The sequence below is a fragment of the Stylophora pistillata genome, chromosome 5 (assembly GCF_964205215.1).
Source record: "Stylophora pistillata chromosome 5, jaStyPist1.2, whole genome shotgun sequence".
In the NCBI taxonomy this organism is placed as follows: domain Eukaryota; kingdom Metazoa; phylum Cnidaria; class Anthozoa; order Scleractinia; family Pocilloporidae; genus Stylophora; species Stylophora pistillata.
The window spans coordinates 668294-689076 of record NC_142523.1 but is presented as its reverse complement, the minus strand read 5'-3'; the positions used below and the strand labels follow the sequence as shown (position 1 = coordinate 689076).

General features: G+C 39.3%; 2 protein-coding genes and 1 pseudogene across 6 annotated transcripts in view; 1 reads left to right on the top strand and 2 right to left on the bottom strand.

Moving 5' to 3' along the window:
• Positions 1–7931, bottom strand: part of LOC148729743 (DELTA-stichotoxin-Hcr4a pseudogene) — a 164356-nt pseudogene extending 156425 nt beyond the window's left edge. The window contains exon 1 of the transcript XR_016001399.1: positions 7799–7931. The product of XR_016001399.1 is annotated as a DELTA-stichotoxin-Hcr4a pseudogene (transcript). The remainder of the gene's footprint in view (positions 1–7798) is intronic.
• Positions 7932–9203: 1272 nt separating this feature from the next.
• On the top strand, positions 9204–17317 carry LOC148729742 (low-density lipoprotein receptor-related protein 5-like protein). 3 transcript variants are annotated; one of them, XM_088760460.1, is made up of 8 exons: positions 9204–10385; positions 12026–12422; positions 13222–13616; positions 14382–14564; positions 15096–15274; positions 16140–16205; positions 16524–16663; positions 16777–17317. In XM_088760460.1, the coding sequence occupies exons 1-5, from the start codon at positions 10304–10306 to the stop codon at positions 15206–15208; spliced, it is 1170 nt and encodes a 389-aa protein (XP_088616586.1). In that variant the 5' UTR covers positions 9204–10303; the 3' UTR covers positions 15209–15274; positions 16140–16205; positions 16524–16663; positions 16777–17317. The 3 variants fall into 3 exon arrangements, with proteins under 3 accessions (XP_088616586.1, XP_088616584.1, XP_088616583.1); XM_088760458.1 differs by lacking the exon at positions 16524–16663; XM_088760457.1 differs by having other exon boundaries at positions 16524–17317.
• LOC148729738 (uncharacterized) overlaps positions 16429–20783 on the bottom strand; it is a 29708-nt gene continuing 25353 nt past the window's right edge. For both annotated transcript variants that reach the window (XM_088760456.1, XM_088760455.1), the window contains 3 exons: positions 20272–20299; positions 18389–18916; positions 16429–17706 (listed from right to left, as the gene is read on the bottom strand). In XM_088760456.1, coding sequence (XP_088616582.1) covers positions 17363–17706; positions 18389–18916; positions 20272–20299 — 900 coding nt within the window. In that variant the 3' untranslated portion in view covers positions 16429–17362. The remainder of the gene's footprint in view (positions 17707–18388; positions 18917–20271; positions 20300–20783) is intronic.

Genomic DNA, 20783 nt, shown 5'->3' with positions numbered 1-20783 from the left:
TCGCACATCGCAAATTTCCTTCCGTAGAACTTTCTAATTTTTTTTGTGATGATTCCTTTCGACGTTATTATCATATTGGAACAATAAAAAGAAGGGGTCACCGGACTTGTTTTCATGCAATAGCTTTCGTGAGTTTAGCAATTTCCACGCGCGTTCTCGCGCATTTAAAAATCTGGATTCTATAAGATCGACATTTGCTCATGATCTGTTTTAGCTACCGCTGACAATTGCGTGTGCTCGCGCGAGCACCTACGATCTGATGTTTACAGATGTTTACTACCAAGAAAATCATTAAACAGCCGTCAAAGACAGCCTCCCGAGCTTATCTTAAAATCCTACGCACGAATTCTGGCTATATCATATTATTTTCCTTGAAGTTTCAAATTCCTTGAAGTTTCAAAGACTAGAATGTCTATCCACTTCTTGATATTATAGAAAGGTTGCGCATTCTCCTCAGTTATTTTAAGAACTTGAGTGTTGGTCCGGCCGGGGCTCGAGCCATCGACGTCGACCTCCCGCACAACAGTCCAGCGCTTTAATCAATTGAGTGAACCTGGAGGGGGTTAGCTCAATTGGTTAACACAATCATTTATTAAGAAATTGATCGCTATTGATCAATATTTACTCGCATTAAGTTTCCTCCAAAAAAGCCATTCTAATCTTGTTCGTTTCTGTTATAGAGTTTATTGCAACCAAACTAAGATGAAAATGAAGATGTGTGCACTTTTGTCATTTTATATCCTGGCCATGTGTTTCATGGGATACTGTGTTTCATGGGATACTGTGTATCAGGTATTTATAGAGGCTTTATAGGAGCTCTTGAAGTTCCAGTTCGCAAAACTTCAAAGAAATTGAAGCTAGAGAAGACATTCGGCTGATATGATGTTGAATAATACTCCTAATTTGCCGCCTTTCCGAATTTCTGTCGATCTGGTACAAGAGTTTTAAGCTTTGAGCTTTTTAGCTGTAAGGGAATTAAGCTAGTCAATCAGAGAAACAGTTAAACAACCCAGCGAGCGACTCCATCCAAATGTATTTTCTTTGTGACAATCTATGTACATGAGTACACGAGCAACGCTACGACCGGAAATTTTTTTCCTTTCTTTTTCGTGGTAAACAACGTTTAAAGTTGTTGCTTTTATCACTTTCAGCGCTCAGTAATCATTATCAATCATCAACGTTCAATCATTCCTCTTTCAAAATGTGGTCGATTTACTATGCTACCTATGGACTTGGATGAGACTGGAGATTTGATAAAAAAAAATTTCATTTGTTTTCAGGTGCCCACATTGAATTGAAACAACATTTGAAAGAAATGGGAAATATCAAACGAGAGATGGGTAGGCATATGTGTTCATACCGTACCATTGAGGAGTACCTTGGCTAAATTCTTATTTTTTGTTAGGTTACTTTATTTTAAACAGCGCCTTTGACTTTGTCTGTTTATGATCTTTAATGATGAAACCGTTTGGACCCTTTTGCGGGAATGGAACAATAAATCCGGCTCGTTGTGACAACTCTCTGGCAAACTTACAATTGGAATTTTGTTTTACTTTTGCATTGAGCACCTGAACAATTGTTATGTTAAAAATAGTGTTTGGTTCACATTGATAATTTCTAAAATAATCTCTACTGTAGAGAGTAATTGGCTTCGACAAATCCTCATCTAAATATATTAAACCGTAACAGTTTCGAGGTAGGAAGAGTTTTTTATTTACAATCTTACTGCAGACAAAGAATTTTCATGAGGACCCAGTTTTTGCTGGATCGACAAAGTGCCAGCCGCCAGCCAGGCCACCCAATTTGATAATGTATCCTTCCTCGTTTTTGCTCTGGATCAACCTCATATTTCATGAACGGAACATTGGATCCAATATAATTTTTCCAAATTCTTAATCAGCAATCTGTGGTACAATGGGCAGTTTCGATATACCGGCCAGTCACGGCCTGGATAAGATCAAGATTATCCCGAGATTTTGAATCACTTTTAAGGAGTTTCGGTGCGTCGTTAATTTCCCACCCTTTTTGTCCTTGGTGACATCCATAACAAGATTAAAATCTCCCATAAGAATAGTTTTCTTCATACCACACGTTATCATTTTTTCACGTACATTTTGGTAGAAATATGGTCGTCTTTGTCAGCAGCATAAATATTGCAGATCATTAAGACTAGATCTTTGACTTCTACATCAGTAATAATGTACCTTCCTTCCTTATCACATATCTGTGATAAGGCCTGAAAACCTTGAGGGTAAAGTTTTGATTGAAGAGGATACCGAAATCTGCTTTCTTACTTGCAAGGTCGCTGAAAAAAGCAGTATAGCTGATAGCTATGTAGCGGTATAACTATATAGTTTATACACCATATAGCTATATAACTATATAGCTATATAACATAGCTAGATGGCTGGTAGCTGCATAGCTGATAATAGTTGGGGTTTTTTTTTTTGTCAGGCTGTTCACATCTTTCTCCAGCTCGGAGATCGTCCGTGGCTTGAGCTTCAACTCGAACAGCTAGAGTTTCAACAGACTTGTGAGCGAACTCGAGGCTTTTGATCAGATGCCTTTGCTTTTCTTTAATCTCGTCAATTTCTTTCATCCGCGCCTGAACCAGGTAACGTTTACAGGTATGGTGTCAGCCATATTGCGACAACCGCCGCAATATGGCAAAGTTCTTTTGATTTTTGGCGTCCATTTTTTAGATGGGTCCCTTATAGGGTCGGTTTTTAAGTTAAGTACGGTTCTCAGGGTTCAATATTGCACAAGGAGAATGCAGTTGAAAAAAATTGAAAATGTGCATACTACGAAATTAGCGGTTAGAAAATAACTTTGAATTAAGTTTTGAAATTTTGCTGACTGCAAATATTCACAGAGTTCAGTAAACCTAATTTGAGACACCTGCTGAAATTTGGAATAAATCAACTGTAAATACATAATGCGATTTACTCGATAAAACACTCGCCTATGGCTTTTTCTTTCTCACAAAAGGTGACATGCGAGTGTGTTCTATCTGTTCTATTTGAAAAATGCATATGATATAAAGAACAATTCTATGGCTGAGCGTGTATGCAAACCTCTAAGTCAACAAACCGATCTTTAGCTCTCTTAACGTAGCTTGAACATGGTGTAATTTGTTGCACAAACGATTGATTTTTTAGTAATGTATTTTCGTTTCGGTTGCCATGGTAATGTTACGAAAGACGACAGACCCACGAAATCTTGATGACTTCACACCATGATAGCCAATCAGAATTAAGGAAAATAAAATGAGCAAGTCCCATTATGAAGGACAGCCGTAATGAATGAGAAATTTTTCTGGCTGAATATCAACTTGAAAGATCCAGAACCGCCTAATTATGCCACCGTGATTAAAGAGGACTTGATATTGTGTTTTGACAACAATGTAACAAAATATTGGAAAACACCATAACGAAAAACAATAATGTTTCATGGGGAATAACCTTCATCAAAGATTATGATCGAGCTGGTTCCTTTTTCTGGACTAATTTTGACTTTATGGTTTAACAAAAGCATAGATTTCACTTAGAGACGAGCGCAATTGGAGCGCGAGTTAACTTATAACAAAGGTAAACTTGAATTACTCGCAAAATAAGAATATTTACTCTAAAATATCAGCTTCTATTCCATCTTTTGTCTTCATTTGAGTCAGGACTTTCCGTTGATCACAACTGTAAATAAATCAACTCAGTGACCGCGGAGAACAAGAGAAAGCAAAATTTAACTTGAAAAAAACCTAGATGTTATTATTAAAAAGGTTGTTGTGCTTGAGGTTTAAAGACTGAAAAACGACTTGAGAGACACGCTTGAAAGTGTTAACCTATTTTTAACAAGATGACTTCATGTTTTGCTAGGAATATATATATATATTTTTTTGTGCGAATCATCTCAAGTTTGAGGACATGATACCCAGGGAGGCCGGCGCCAATGAGAGACAATTTAAAAATTTCACATTTCATTTCTTGAAGAAACCAGTGTTAAATAAAAAAACAAACTCAAACAAATGAGTAAAATAAACTGGATCGTGTAACTTGCAATTTTTATCAGTGGTTAACTCGACGCACATTATTTCAGTTCTTCGAATAAAAATAATCGAATAACGAAATTTCTGAAACCAAAATGGTAAATTATGCATTTCAATACTCACCGTCGACTCAAGTCTGTTGTCTGGAACGAGATTTTAAAAACCTGCAAAGCCAAATAAACTCGCCTGTCTAATTAATACCTTCTGCAATTGTAGGGAGCAGTTCAGGGTATATGCGATATTATGACTGTATTGAGATAAATTAACACGTAATTCAGTGTCAGGTTGAAGGATTTTAGCGATTAACGTCGCCTGATATTATAATTGGTGGTACAGAGCGACGTGTAACTAAGAACTGACATTTAATTCTTTTTTAATGAATTTTGAGTTCAGAGACCTAAGTGTGAAAAGCAGCTCTCTATTTCAAAGGTTTCCGAAATCAGCTGCCGATAAGGAGTTAGATCTTCGTACATGAGTTTTTTTCGGTAACAATTTCACCACAAGATGTCGGCAAACTTTTTTTCATTTTAATTAAGTTTGAGATAATTTGCTACAAAGCTGATGCAATAAACAAAGACATTGGCCTACAATTTGAAATTAGATTGTAAAACGGAGTGAACTTCAGATTTTTGCTGTGATATCGACACTTATTTAAGCTCAGCATTATTATAAGCCAGGTGGTATTCGCACTGTGAAAATGAAATTTCTTAGCACCACTTATGGCTTAGGTTAAACAATAGCTTATATTCATTCCTATTAAATAATTGCCTTATCGGTTCCTACGTAGTTTATCTCCTACAAATGTTCGTACAGAACTCATAGCTTTAAGCATCCATCAGGTTTCAGGAATAAACAAATTAAAAAAGTCAGAGATAAACTGAAGAAAAAAGGTTACATAACGGGGATGTAACTTTGTAATCAGTGGCTTAAAAATGATAGATGTAAAATTAGGTAGGTTTGAAGGATGCCAGTAGCAACAGATTAACAAGAATTACTAACTGTATCTAATTGAGCGGAATGAACAAATTTTGTTAGAATCACAGAAAATTTGTAAGGCAAGCCACAAGATAGAAAAGAAAATTATGTGTTAAATACTGCAACTATTACAAAGATTGAATACAATTCGAATTACTAAAGGCATTTTATTACTAAGACCGTGGATTGGATGAATGATCAAGCTGAACATGTTGTACGTTGTACGTTAACCGGAAATTAGTTATCACTCAAACTCAGTCACCACAGTTTCTTTAGAAACTTTCACCCTTTATTTTTCAGTCAAACTCGCCTATCTAAACTCGCTTGGGTGGGGAGGGTGGGGGTACTTCCTGATGATAGATTGATGGAGATGCGGGCTGGACAGAGTCGCATTGTCACGACTGGATTGAATATAACGGGTTTGTGTTCTCAGTAGAGTTTCTACAATGGTTTGGCACTGTTTTCAGGACTTTGAGGGTAAGAAAAATCTAGTAGGCAGGGATTTAAAAAAGGGAAGATTCGCGGTTAAAAATTTGTCGCCGTATTACAAGCTGTGGTTTTAATGTCTAACAATCAGTTCGCGTTATATTCCGTTCTTGACAAAGCTGGGATCACGAAAATTACATTTTCCCAAAAGGGACCAAGATGGTACTTATAATTGGCCACAGAATAGACTACAATTGGTGAGGGGTTCTGGAAGGCAAGCAACACAGACCTAGCAAAACTTGGCCCAAGTACCCCCCTCCCCCACCTACTGGACTCGCCTCCTATTTTATCGAAACCATTTCCCACACAAGGTTACTTTCTCTGTTAACTTCAGATACCTTCATTTTCTAATTCACGATTCTTAATTTCTTATTCAACACCCTTAACCTAACAAAGATTAGAGGGCTTGATAATGACGCAGGTAAATGGAAGTTGTTTTAGTTATTGTATTCTGTATTAGTTATTGTATTCTGTCACTATTCGCTGAATAGTGACCTGTCTGACCCATTCGCTGGATAGTGACCTATCCGCTGGATAACGTCATCCGCCGCTGAAACAAATTGCACCAGATTGTGGTCTCGTCGAGGAGAGCCTACAAGTTATCTAAAACTTGCAAGATACAGCCGGGGAAAATGGTGTCTATTAAATTGTCATTACCTCACGTTATAAAAAACGGTACGTGACCAAAAATCCCTGCTAGCGTTGCCTTTTGCCGTCACGCACTCTGGATAGCAACTTGTCACGTAAGTACGTCCGACTTGAGAACGCGAACTGAGCGTTAGACATACCCTTTAACTGAGACCTGGAATGCGGCAATTCTTTCCCATAGAAGAGAGGGAGAAATCATTTAGATTTAAAGGAAAGTAACAATGAAAGCTATTAAGCTTCTCAGTGCCCTCTTCAATCTAATCTTCTTTCACATGGTATCTGCATCTACGGGTAAGCATTAACTTTATCAGTTCCCAATAGAAAGTCACTGCAGCATTTGATTACGATCAATGGAAACGAGAGTTAAGGTGTAGGCACGCGGATCATTTTCAAGTGAAGCGCCCTCTGAAATCCTTTTGCTCAGGAAACCTTTGCGGTTACCATCACAGCCTTATCGAAAGGAACTACTAACATTGTTCAGTGAGCATTTACGGTATGATTCTCACTTCGGCACACTGGACAGACATTCAAACAAGTTCCAAACGTGCCGTGACTTGTTCAATGATGATATTTGTTACGTGCTCTACCCGCAGGGGGGTTAAATGGATCAATTTATGATCTACACTTAGAGGGTATCTTACAGATCCTTAGTCTATGTGAGCGTAACATTAACATTATAAATTTAATACACTCAAAGTGTGTGTACATGTCGCGACATCTATACGAACTCAGCAAGACTGTAAACAATATTCTTTTCCAAAGCTTTATTTTTGACGAACACCGCCAACGTTCCAATAATTCTCTCGTTGTAACAGCTAAAACTTTCTAACAATCTACCTTAAACCACAATCTCCTGCAGTATTCATAGTTCGCCTTGCGTAATACTAGCTAGTATTTTCCCACAATCACGAGTACATTAAAATCCCAAATCAAACTATTGTTATATGTCTATATTTAATTCTGATACCCAACAGTACGTTTCCCCTTTCTTTTTAGGCGGAATAAACGCATGCAATTACAACATCCCTCATACAGTAAATCAGCTAAAACTTTTATGAAATATATCCCACTCTCTAATGCAATCCTTTACAATTTGGTGACATAGTTAATATTTACTAGGACATTTAATTAATGGCCTTACTCGTAACTAATATCCTTGGATTTCACCCACGTGACCAATACCTTAGCAACGGTTACTATCCGCCATCTTAGTGTCCCTCGAGCGTAAACAAACCGTATCTAACGAAGAGTTCATGTGAGAAAGAAGGGATGGTTTTATGCATTGTTGTTGGCTGTTCGAGCAAAAGTGGAAAGCATAAAGACTAAGGATTCTTTCGTATAATAATTTAATAATTTTATTATTTCTATAGCGCAAAATTCATTGGATATATGATCTAATGCGCTATACCTAAGATCATTACAAATCAAGGGGAAGGACAGGAGGAACTAGAAGTTGTTGTATGGTTCGAGGCTTGCGGCTGTTGTAGATCCTCGATTTTTTGGTCGAGCTTTTCTTTGAGCTTCTTAGCCGATGAGAAATCGATGTCTTTAGCCCTCGCATACGGCACTTCATTGACATATGTCGGCAAAATCCATGAGCATTTTACCTGAGTGCGAGCAAGCTTGGGGTGTCACGAAAACTCACACCCCGAAAACTCAGACCTCAGACCCCGAAAACTCAGACCCCTCGAAAATTCAAGAGATAAACTCGACTCATGATCATTCCTGGTAATGCCGCGTGTATTTTGACGTTTTGGGTCTTGATCCAACTGAAGCAGCAAAAACAAGGCCGCAAGTTGCGCGTTTCGCAAAATCGTCCGATGGTTGAGCATTAAAACATTTTAGAGTGACACAAGACTTCATTTTGCTTAAATTTCCTCCATTTTTCCCGTTAATTTTGAGCTTTTCATTCACAGTTAACTGGATCAAATGCGCTCGCTCCAACACCAAAGTATTAAAATGTGGCGTTATTTTGACGAGCCGAAAGAGACATTTGTTTACTTTTTTGTACTTCGTCGCACAGATCCTTGTTGTCGCTCTGTTAAAATTCTTAAATATTTCGCGATAATAATGGATACAAACAGAGACTCGGCCCACCAGTCCCAAAACGAAGACAATTTTGCGACCCTTGGGCTAGAGTTCTTAAATGAGGTAGAAAGAGAAAAACAACGGGAAAGAAGACTCGGCATCAGCGCCGTCACGATTCGCTTCACTGAAGAATCACTCTTGATATTGTTGTCCGTCTTTCGCGTCGGATTTGTTGCATTATTCCACCGGTTATGTTATAAAACAATTGGTTCATGCTTTATGCTATGCACTATCGAACTATGGAGCACTTCGGAAGCTTGGAGAACACCTCGAGGGATCTGAGTTTTCGGTGTCTGATTTTTTGTGACACCCAGCGAGCTTGCCATGAATTCGAGTAGTTGCCTCTAATATAAAATAAAACAATCGCGATATGTGAGCATGACTCAGCCAGTCCAGCTTTGCATCCCAAGCAATGGGCTGACAAAATAGTCCCATTGTTTTCGGAAATGACCCAAATGTTCACAAAAGGATCATTCATATGCTGTGAATGCCAAACTCGTGCTCTCACGACATAATTGCCAGCGATTACTTTGCCTACAACTGAGGTTCCAAATCCCGACACCATTTGATTAAACGCCTCTAGACTCTTGAACGCCTTGAACTGCTTCTTGGTGTAAAAGCTGGTCTCAACAACGAGGTAACTCAGCAAATCCGACACTTCCACAAGAGGCAAGCATTTTGGACTGAACTTCTCGGCTGTTACGCTTGCAGGGTCAACCGCGATGACCGAGATCTTTTGTAAACATCTTTCCTTCCAACTCTCTAAGCTTTCGGCATACTCAGAGAGCACTGGGATACCTTAAGATGAATGCCAGATACTTTTATCGCTTTTTTCTTTCTGGATATTCATGTAGTTGGCGAAATAATACGGCGATAAGAGAGAGGGCTTCACTATAGAAATCGACTAATTATGCATAAATTTGACACCCGAGGGACACCAACATGGCGGACACTAGCTTCAGCAAAGCTTGTGACGTCACCTGAAACCCGAGAATTCCCTGACACGTACAGGCCTTCAAGTGTTTTTACTACCAAAATAACGACCATCGCCGCCCCCTGTCTGGGTACGTAAACAGTCTTTTTTTAAGTCGCCGCGTTTCAAAGAAGAGACGTCGTTTTGGAGTCAAGAAAAATTTTCCGCACATGGGCTTTGTATCAAAGAATAACTTAAAAATATGAAGCTCCTGTGGAATTATTGGAGGGTTAAGAAACAATTTCTCGCCATCAAATCATAATAATTCAAACAAAATCAAACCAAAACGAACAAAACAAAGAGACAAATCAAAACTAAGAATATCAGAGACGATCTATGGTGTCAAAAGCGGAAGTATCAGAGATGTTTTAAAGTCGTTTAAAGTTTTAAAGTTGGATCTCATCCAAAAAAAAAAAGAGCAGTATATGCACTCGTTTCGCGCCTTGAATTCTTGGATGGCTCCATGAACCCTTCTGTTTTTCGAAAAAAGATATTTTTTTAAAGCGATATATCAAGCTCTACGATATATTTCGCCGATTGAAACGAGATATTGCTGGAACGAAATATCGCTGCAACGAGATATCGCTGTAACGAGAAATCACAGGAAAGCCCCCATATTTTGTCGATTTATCATGAAATACGCGATATTTTTTTGTCTATATATTTCCGATATCACGGAAGAACAAAGCCCGATTACAACCTCGTTCCAAGGGTCATCTTCCCGCCTCTTGGAGCGAGAGAGGGGCGGGAAGATGAGAGACTCTGGGAACGAGGTTGAGCCCGATATTCGACGATACTCATTTGCATTACTTCTACCTTTTTACTGTAGGCTGGCTTTTAAACTCTTCGTGAAAGTTTTATGCTTAGCCTACCATGTCTCAGCTCTTTGATTATCCCCAACCTTTCTTATATTCCAATTCTAGAAAAACAACCCCTAATCTTATTCACGAAGAACTTCCGGGTCATAATTGCGGAAGATCAATCTCTCCTTTTGACCTTCCAGCTACACCTTCACCGGGCATATTGCATTAACAATCAGACCGGGTTGCACCTCAAACCAAGCAAACGATAAGAAACTTAATTCAGAAACTATGAGAGGATCTTATATACTTCTTAGTTTAGTCTCCATTTTAATAACCCCCGATGTTTTTTACAAGGAGGCTTCCTCTACAGGTAAGCGTGTAGGTGACTCCTTGGTTTTATCAACTGAGTCGATGATGTAAATATTTGTCATCGTTAAAGGCTTCCAAAGCCAGAGTTTCGCGCGCAAGCGCTTTGCTCTAGCGAAAGGCTAGCGCTGAAAACGTCAGCTTTAAAAACCGTTTACGGTTGCCAATTTACATTATCAACCTAGTTGATGACGGCCAAATGATCTTTTAAGACCCCGACCCGGCGACACAGCACCACAGTTTCACTAGAAACGTAACCCCTTATGCATTTGTAGAATAATTTTCGTTCGATACTGGATAGCTCTGGATCTCGCCGGAGTTTTCCACAAACCTTGTGGATCTGTGTGTGTTGTTCGTAGAACTGACGCTGCCTTAAGTTGTTAATGGGCTCACAGGGAACACTCATTCAAATGTTCTGAATAAGACATGCAGCCAAGTAGAAACACTTTAACCTCGCCATAGCTTTTCAAACGAGAAAGATTGTCGAGGAATCCTTAACCGAAAGGTCTTTAGTCGGTCAATGAATGATTTATTTTAATAGTGCACATCAGACGGCCTCTAGATCTTCAGTAATAATGTGATTTTAACATCTGGCTTACATGTTTTTATTTACTCACTCGTGTGGTTTTCAATTATGTTATATTACGAAAGTGCAAGCTAACTTCTTTCGCTTTTGCCGTTTATCGCTATTTAATTACAGCCGAAGAGCGACGAATTTCGGATGAGGATACCGTATACTATATCAAAGTCTTTCGAAAATGATAAAATCGTAATAACTCAGTGAAAACCCAAACACAAAAACCAGTGATAACTGAACATGTTTTTGTGGTTACGGTTCACTAAGTTAGTTTCCGCTGTTCAAGTTTTGCATATCGTGAATCCTTAAGCTCCCAAAATCTCATTAGCAATTCTCCTTACTCTCTGCCATACAACCCATAGGTTGCTGCTTGATATTTTTTTATATTCTCATCACTTGTATTCTTGACAATGTATTGATATTGTAAGGAGAAATTCTGTCTTGGTCGACTTTGGCGATTCCCAAAGTGGCCTTAAACAGATCATGGGTAATGTTGTGCAAACGTAGTCTCCGTCAAAAATAAGTTTAGAACAAGTACAATGTCATATATACTAGGTATCTCTATTTTTTTTATTCTCTTTAGGTTTCGAAACTATGACGCCAATTGCTTGCTCTATTATTAAGAAACAAAAGAGTTCTTTTGATCTTTAAGTAAACTGGCGCCTATACGTTATGGGTTATTAGTGCTCTGAGTACCTATTAAGAAGAAGCCACCTCAGTATTATTGATAGATATTCATCGTTTGATTGCAATCGATTGATATATAGCTTGCGCACGTTTATAGCTGGCGCGGTGCGAAACAGGATGAAGTTTGCCACCAATATAGAGATCAGTCAATGAAAACCATGCTATCAATCAGTTTTGTAGATTATCGATATTAAAATCGTTTGAAAAAATACAAATTATTACTCGATGTCGATTGTTATCGATTTTCATCCGATGACCACGCGATAATAGCGGATGAATGAACACACGAGGCAAGTTTGGATCGAGCCGCGTTCCTCCTCGGTACAGTATTCAGATGTCAATACAAGGTTTGTTTATTGTTTATATTTCCTTTTTCATAGAACTGAAGCATCGGTGCAACGCTCCATGTCTCTTGATCGCAACTGAAGACCGTATATTGGCTTTAGATTATGCCAGGAACTCAAGTTTCACAGTCATTTCAAATCTATCACATGGTGTAGCAATAGACGTTCATTACAACCTGGGCTACATATTTTGGAGTGACGCAACAGAACGAAACATCAAGCGCTCGAATATGGACGGCAGAAACATTGCAGTTATCCTTAATAATACGGACTGTGATGGATTAGCTGTGGATTGGCACTCATTGCGGTTATACTGGACCGATTTAACAAATGATACAATATCGGTATCAGACTTCGAGGGAAATAATAAGCGTACTATGTTTTCCTCAGAGCTTGATAGGCCAACAGGAATTGTTCTCGACGTGCAAGAGGGGTAAATATCTAAATGAGGTAGAACCCGCTCATAATAATAACTCGGTGTGTAATACAGAGGGAAGGGAGGAGAGAGGGGAGGTCTTTAAAAGTCTTTTTATTAAGCAGTCTAAACAACAAACGTGTTTCGTTACAATGATAAAGTTGAGATCGGACTTCAGCATTATCAGGCGCCTCTGACAGCCGCTTCAGTCCATGTAACGATCTCACCTTCTCGCTCATCCCACCCACAGTAATGACCACCCACAGAGGACATCCACCGCACAGTAATAAAAATCTCGTGCGTGGGAAATTAACGTCTCCTACCCCTAACCCTGCAGGAGACTGGGCCTACGGTTTATTCGTCCTTATCCGAGAAGAAAAGAATACCTCCTCCGTTATTTTAAGACCATGAGTATTGGTCCGGCCGGGGCTCGAACCTCGACCTCCCGCACAACACAATCCGGCGCTCTAACCAATTGAGCCAACCGGGAGGCGGTTGACTTAAGCTTACTTCTTTGCAAAAACAGTTGAAATGCAATTTTTAAGAGCTCTCAAAACTAACTGTAGTGGGCGAAGATCAAACTTGATGCATAAATGGAGCATGCGTGAAACCATGAGAGAAAATAGCTAGTAGTAGCTTAACGCGTTGATTCCTAAGAATGATTAGCTTCTAGTTTCGCCGTACAATGTCACCCCACGAATCACACTTTAAGGTCACGCGAAAAACGAAAATGATCACCGAGCACCTCCGGCAATTTATAGAGAACATACAGAATATAAATGCTGATGCTCGCTGTTATCTCGTGTTTGATCTGCAGATTGATGTTTTGGACTGCTTGGGGAAATACTCCGAAAGTCGAGAAATCAACTTTAAACGGGACACAGCGTGTCGCTATGGTAACATCCAATATTACATGGCCAGATGGTATCACTCTTGACAGACAAAACAAGCTTGTTTTTTGGGTGGATGAACAAACAAATGCAGTAGAATCCGTTGATTACGATGGTAACAACAGGACTTTGCTTTTGCGACAACCTGGAACTCCCTTTATTGGAGTTACGTTCATTTTGTCTTACTTATACGTCATTGAGTGGGGTCGTAATTGGGTTTACAAAGTCGACGCCTCCAATGGATCAGTTGAAAGCATTTTAACATTTGGTTTCGGCCAGACTATGGGACTCGTTGCCTATGACAGCTCCCTGGTATCGCCAGGTTTGCAATATAATAATACAAGTTTATTACATCCATTTTGCAATCATTGCTCACATTTCAATCTGGTTTGATCTTGATTTTTTTGCTCTCCAGCACAATTTTCCCAGCCAATGAGAAAGCTTACTGAGACTAAATAACCAATCAGCTTTCGATGCTTGTTTGAAGAAAATTTTAAAAATCGATGACTGTGATTAATTACAGTTCCTAAATAATGACAGATGGATGTAATATAGTGGTAAATATTTGAAAATTGTGTCAAGCAATTGGTCTGACCTAGATTCCTTAGCGTAACCTTAGCACGTGCGTGTTCAGTTGAACACGCACTTGCTGGCTCTCTTACGGGGTGCCAACGGAGGAGTCTGGGGAGGAGTGAGGCCTGTTGGTAAGCCAGGTAACCGAGGATAAGAGTTCTTTTTCGCGGTAGTTGTTACATTTCTCTTTTCCTTAGCATTTCATTTTAAATTCTAAACATTTTAGTGGGATTAGATGCATACCAAATATGTTTATCGTATTCGTTTGTGAGCTTCTTTTGCGTTGGGTGCGACCGACTGATAAAATGTTAGATTTGTCATTTCGGCTGCATCGGTTCACAAGGATCACTAACTATTTAAAAGTAGTTAATAACGAAGCCAATAGCTATTTCTATATCAAAATGAATACATGCCGATAGAGTTTCCTTTTTGGAACAATTATGGGTTTGACGTCGCCTCTTTGGAGACATTTACCGGCAGAATAAATGGAATAAACTTTTAATTGCATTTTTAGGGTGTCCAGTGCTACCTGCACCTTTGTACGGAACAAAGCTGGGATGTCCAGGGATTGAAACAGTGAAATATGGCGCAGTATGTCACTTGTCATGTGATGATGGCTATGTAAGATTTGCTGGTTCTAATTGGAGGAAATGTCAGAATGATGGCACTTGGAGTGGACAGGAGTTTGTTTGTAAAAGTGAATGTTAAAGCAAATACTTTGAATTCTCTTTCTGTCGTGAGATACATTTTTGTCTTTTTAAGGGTTTTAATCGCAGTCAACTGGGAAAGAAAAGGCGTAAATACTGCAGAGTTTTTGCTCGCGGGCGTGAATTCTCAATCTATCTTGAGATGTCTTTTTGTCTTTGTAAGGGTTTTAATCGCACTCAATTGGAAAGCCGGGAAAAGTCGTCAGAACTATAGAGTTTTTGCTCGGGGGCAGAAATATGTTTAGGGCCGACCTCAGTGTCCAAGTTGCTCGGCGAAGGTAAAAATAACTTTTAGAAGGGCCTAAAAATATTTTTTCCCGCGAACATAAACTGTAAAACCATTATCATCACTTCAATGGGGTGGCTTGAGATAATTAAAACTAAGAAATAAGAGCAACACAGTCTGAACAATGACGCAAGTTGCGCACGAGCGGGCTTAAAGGCTGTCTCTACTTTAGCCCGCAAAAGTCGCCTCAATGCCCTACAAAGAGATAATAAGTAAAATTTATCTCTTGTTTTAGCTGTCTCCTGCCCGCTGCCGACCAGTGGTGTAATGGTAAGGTGCAACACCAGCGAAACAGAGATGTTATATGACACAGAATGCAAGTTCTTTGTAAGGAAGGATCCGAAGTGACTGGTTCAGTCGTGAGGAGATGTGACAAAAATGGAAAATGGTCTGGAAAAGACCTTGTTTGTACAGGTATAAGTATTGTGAACCATCAGTTTCATAGAAATTCAATTTAATCGTTTTGAAGAGTATCGTTATCAAGACTTTTTTTAATCGTATTTTTTTGTCTGCCTTTTCTATTAATGATCTGTTGTTAAGGTCGTCAGTAAGTAATTCATCTTTCGCTATGACTATAAATTGCGATGGCGAATGCAACTTCGGTCAGCATCTTTTTTGTGGTTGCGCGGGTGATCAAGTACATTGACTTATCGATGTGCGAGCGCGTGAAATGCAAATGAAACGACAAACTTGGATGACGAATTGATACAAGCTCGTCAACAGTCTTTTGATGCTTAGCCTCGATTATAGATTGTAATCGTCAATCTAACATCGTGGCGGCCGATCAGGTTCATGGGCCAATCGATGTACAATCGTAAAATGTAAACGAATTGACGACTTAGGATCACGAATTGATACAGGATCGTCAACAGTCTTTTCATTCTTCCCCTCGATGTTAGATCGTGATCGTCGATGTAACATCGTGGCGGTCGATCATGTTCATGGACCAATCAATGTTCAATCGTAAAATGCGAATGAACTGACGACCTTGGATCGCGAATCGATATAAGATCGATCTTCGATATCATTTCACATTTCGCAACGATCATTGATCGCGATAGCCGATCAAGCGTCGTTGGTGCGTTCTCATGTAGCAGAATGTATGCAAATTTCATGGACCAATTGATGGCAATTGTCACTTTCTCCGTGTTGAAGTTTCAGTAGCCATACATTTTAATTCAAGTAAAGACGCTACCTGCGGGTTCGATAACTGACCTCTTGTATATAGTAATACTTTTTTGCAAGTTTCTATCTTGAAGCCGTTATTGCGATATTGCAGCTGATTCTATTAGAAGCAGCGGAATTGAGGCTTTTGATTTAGATAAGGAAACAACTGACAACTGAGGTAAGCTTCAGGTAACGGCGGGATCGCTATAACGGAGAAAGCTGACCGTGTTCGAGGCAGAAAACTGGTTTGGGTTTCTCAGTTAGGTTGGTAAACTTCCCACTGATGAGAAATAAGTTCTCTTCTGGATATCAGAGTTTAAAAAAAATCTGACAAAAAAATTAAAAGCAAGGAATGATTTCCGAGGAAATGCAAATGATGGCTTACGTTATTATAATAACACTTCTGTTGATCTCCTTTTTTATTGCTATTGCATCGGTTGCTAACATTTTACATCAGCATATCATAATATCCATCATTGTTATTACATCTTCTTAGGGCATTTACAAGTACGGAACTAATCTCTTTTGCAAGTAACAACTTGTACTTGCCACTGACTCGTTGCTAAATAATTTAAACAACCTGTTTCCAAAGCAACAGTGAACTCATCGGGTATAAGAACAACAACATACGATTCGGTATGTAATCTGATGTGATATCGATACGTTCTTATGTAACAAGCTAACTTACATTCAAATAACGGCTGGATGAAAGCTGAGGGGTTTCATTACTTTTACCTTCATTGCCACAGTGAAACGTTTTGAAAGACGGGAGATTTACTACAAGTCTCACCAAGTGAAATTGGTCGAGTGAACGTCCAAGTCATGTTTCCATCATTAGATGTCATGATTCTAAAAAGAGGTGGAGGTGGACAGACAGAAAGCCATGATAAAGTGAAAGCTTAAAGATTTCTTGATTTTATATAGTAGCCCCTAAGAAGGAAACTCATTTGCAATTATTTTTTTTAATTTCCTTCCACTTTAAAACTGAAAAAATTCCTCTTAAGGTTTCTTCAACGCGGGTAGCAGTTCCCTTGGAAAGAAACACTTTATTGTTATTATTATTATTATAACTATTATTATTATTGTTATTACTTGCACTACTAAGCCCTACATAAGATAACATTGCATTAAATACGAACAATACTTTACATTGCTAATTTACAATACTGTAATACTATATATTAGTGACAATAATTAAATTACTTAGAACACTATGATTTATTAACAATGCACGGTTCACATGTAAAAAATCATTATTTCACATGCACTAATTAAACTTACAATACGTCATGCATGATTTATATGTGTTATGATGAAACACGTTAAGATGCTTCTTTAACAAGACCACGTGACAAACACAAACCCATGCCCCTTGTCGTTATAACAACAGCTGTTGCTTTGCTCATCACCAGAGTTATATGACCCACCTCCACCGCCACAGGAATTAGAGACGTTATCCCCACTAGCACCCCCTGAGTAGCCGCCTCCGCCTCCAGCACCCCCTCCACTACCGTACGCTCCTCCTCCTCCACCGAATCCCCCATGGGCATTATTGTACTTTGCTCTACCTCCCTCTCCACCCTGAAGGAAACCTTTTCCACCCTCTCCTCCATTGCCGTAGCTCCCACCAAAGTTAACTGAGCTTCGGCCGCTTGTCAAAAAGCCTCCACCTCCTCCCCCTGTGGAAAAACATTGCGAAACGTAGTTAAGGACTGGTTTTTATCTCTTGGGGGGATGTGGGGGGGGGGCGGGTTTGAAGATTTTGATTCTGTCGCTGTAAAATATACCTTATTCCCCCATAAGGCAATGTAAAACTATCATAAACCACCCAGCTCCCTTCCCCTCCCTCCCCCCCTTACTAGCAGTTACATAACAGTCAGTTTTATATAGTTCCCCCAACGACTGATCCCACCTCCGTTTTCCCGGGGAACCATGTGACCCCCAAAAAATCCTCCATCCCTAACTAGTGATATACATTAAATAGTCGCCAGTTTCGTTTCGTCTTAGCCACGACAATGTCTGTCGTTTAGGAAAAGTAGGATAATGATACCCCATGGGGCTTATGTCTCAGAAACAGCCTACTTTTTCCTTGAGGGTTAAACCTGTATAAGCATAAGCCACTAAGCTTCATCTCAAGCTAATGCTAACCCTGAAAAAAGAAAGACATCTCAAAGAATAAAGAAGAACCTATAAAGCGACTCTATTGCTTCCTAAATCTATTTCAAAATTTTTTAATAAAATTCCACTTTCACTTGAATGAATGTGATGAAGAGTCCATAAAAAAGCCGCTTCAGTAAAATAATTTGCAACTCTTCAAAATATGCATTTAGGTTGAACTAATTTACGGATTCTCAAGTTTACCTGAGTTACCATGGTCAGCGGTGTTTGCTCCGGTACCATTACTTCCTCCAGACCACGTGGGTGACTCGTTTGAATATCCTGGATTCCCTGATGTGCTTGTTGTAGCGTGACATTCTGTTTTCGAGGACTGCGGTGACTCCCTTCCTCCACCTCCCCCGGCTATAATCAGGGGGGTGTTATCTGAACGTACCACGAAACTACCACCTCCCCCTCCGGCGCTAGATGCAGCCCTATTGAGACCCCCTTCTTGGCCCACCAGGATTTTGAGGGTCTCTTCCTTTTTCAGTTGAAAAGTGCCGATCATCCGTGCTCCAAAACCGCGATATTTTCCGACGTTTGTTGTATCGTAGCCACCAGTGGCGCCCACTGCCTCGATTCTGTACCGGGTAGTGCACGGTAAACGCCACTCCTGGATTCCCGCCTTAAGTGTCACATGACCATCATGACCTTGGCCTTTGTAATAGCTGCCGATTGATGAAGGACCGTGGCGACCGCTGGCTCCAAGATTGGTAAAGTTAGCCGTAAAATCTACACCAAAATGAAACAGGGTAAAAATCAACACATAGATTCCATCCTGACGTGCGTTTGATCAGTAATAGATCATAGATGACGTTGAAATGTGGTGAGAATGAAAAAATGGCACACAAGGCGCAGTTGAACATTTCACCGATTTTCTTTCACATTTTGACGTCGTCTGTAATCTATTGCTGTTCAGACGGACTGCAACACGTTCTCAATGGTGACGTCATCAATGGGCCCGTCTTCCAATCGATCATGAGTAAGAACCAATCAAATCGCGTGCGTAATTCAGCTTATCATATGATGCTTATTAGAGTATGATTGATTACGCGCATGAGCACTTGATAGCTCTGCATGGAATTGCTGTTTAGGCCCACTGGTAAACGCCTTGTTAAGTAAAATATCGGATTTTTAGGCCACTAACACTGTTAAAACCGCCAACTGAGACAGGAACACTCGTTTGTTTTGAACCGGCACAAGAGATTATAACTGCCTCCCGGCTAGCTCAATTGGTTAGAGCGCTGGACTGTTGTGCGGGAATGGTAAATTGGCCACCGTAATGATTACAAAAGCTGACGTTTCGAGCGTTAGCCCTTCGTCGGAGCGAATGTTGTGTGAATGTTGTGCGGGAAGTCGAGGTCGATGGTTCGAACCCCGGCCGGACCAACACTGAAGGTCTTAAAATAACTGAGGAGCATGTGCTACCTCTCTATAATATCAAGAAATGGATAGACATTCTAGTCTTCACGGATAACGACGAATAAACCGTAGGTCCCGTCTCCTGCATCTATTAATTAGTTAATTTGGTCAGGCAGAGGACGTTCAAGAATCCACTCACGAAATTACTGTGCTGTGGTCTGGCCTGTTTACTGGGAACTGGGGGGAGGGGGCATCTTTAAATAAGTTTTCTTCGATTGTTTGTAAACTGCTGATGCAGTCCGGCCAAAGTCCCCCGAAAAGTGTTGTGATGAGCATTTGATCATATCCACATGTTAATTTGCGCAATACAAATATTAAATCATTATTATTATTATTATTATTATTATTATCGTTATTAACTGGTCATAATCTCTTGGGCGATAATAATGTAAAACGAAGTGACTTTGGACAAAATTAGTTTGCTAAAAATCTGATACTTATTTTCTTCATTCTCAGGTGTTCCCTTCCTCAGCTTAATCCCAATTTAGCTGAAAGCTGATTTTCGTCTGTCAATATAATATTTTTATGAATATAAGGTGCTTCAATTCAATAGGAATATTTAAAAAAGTTTCTATTAAATAACAAAAGCGCGCTTACTGTTGATTTATGAGGTACAATTCTACTATAAAGTCCTCAAAGAATAAAAAGCTTTTAAACTAGCTGACCTTTGACTGGATCTTGAAGAGAATGAGGCTGTGAGTAAAATAAAAAAAAAACTATAATTAAAATCATGATTATCATTATCAAAATTTTAAGCTTTATTGTCTTAACATCGTCTTCTTTTTAAGCAGCATACAGCAATATCACGAGATTTTAAGAGTTTTTCTGTGACGAGATAAAAAAAATTACCTCCAATCCACGAAAAAGGCAAAAGATTACAAACAAATAAAATGTCTATCTAGTAAAAAAAATGAAAACAAAAAAAAACACGAAAATGATAGTAACAAACCAAAAACGAAAAAGAGAGGCCAAGACAGATTACAAATACTGATTATTTCAAAATTTAGCCTTGAGCCATTTCCAACCAAAAAAAAGTATTCTCCATACTTTTCTCTTTACATTTTTTATGGTACCAACAAGGAGAATTTGTTGGACAATCAGGAAGCACCCAAATTCGTGATCATTTTCTTCTTTTTTTCCTCATGACCTTTAAATCTGATTCAAGGATGATATTGTC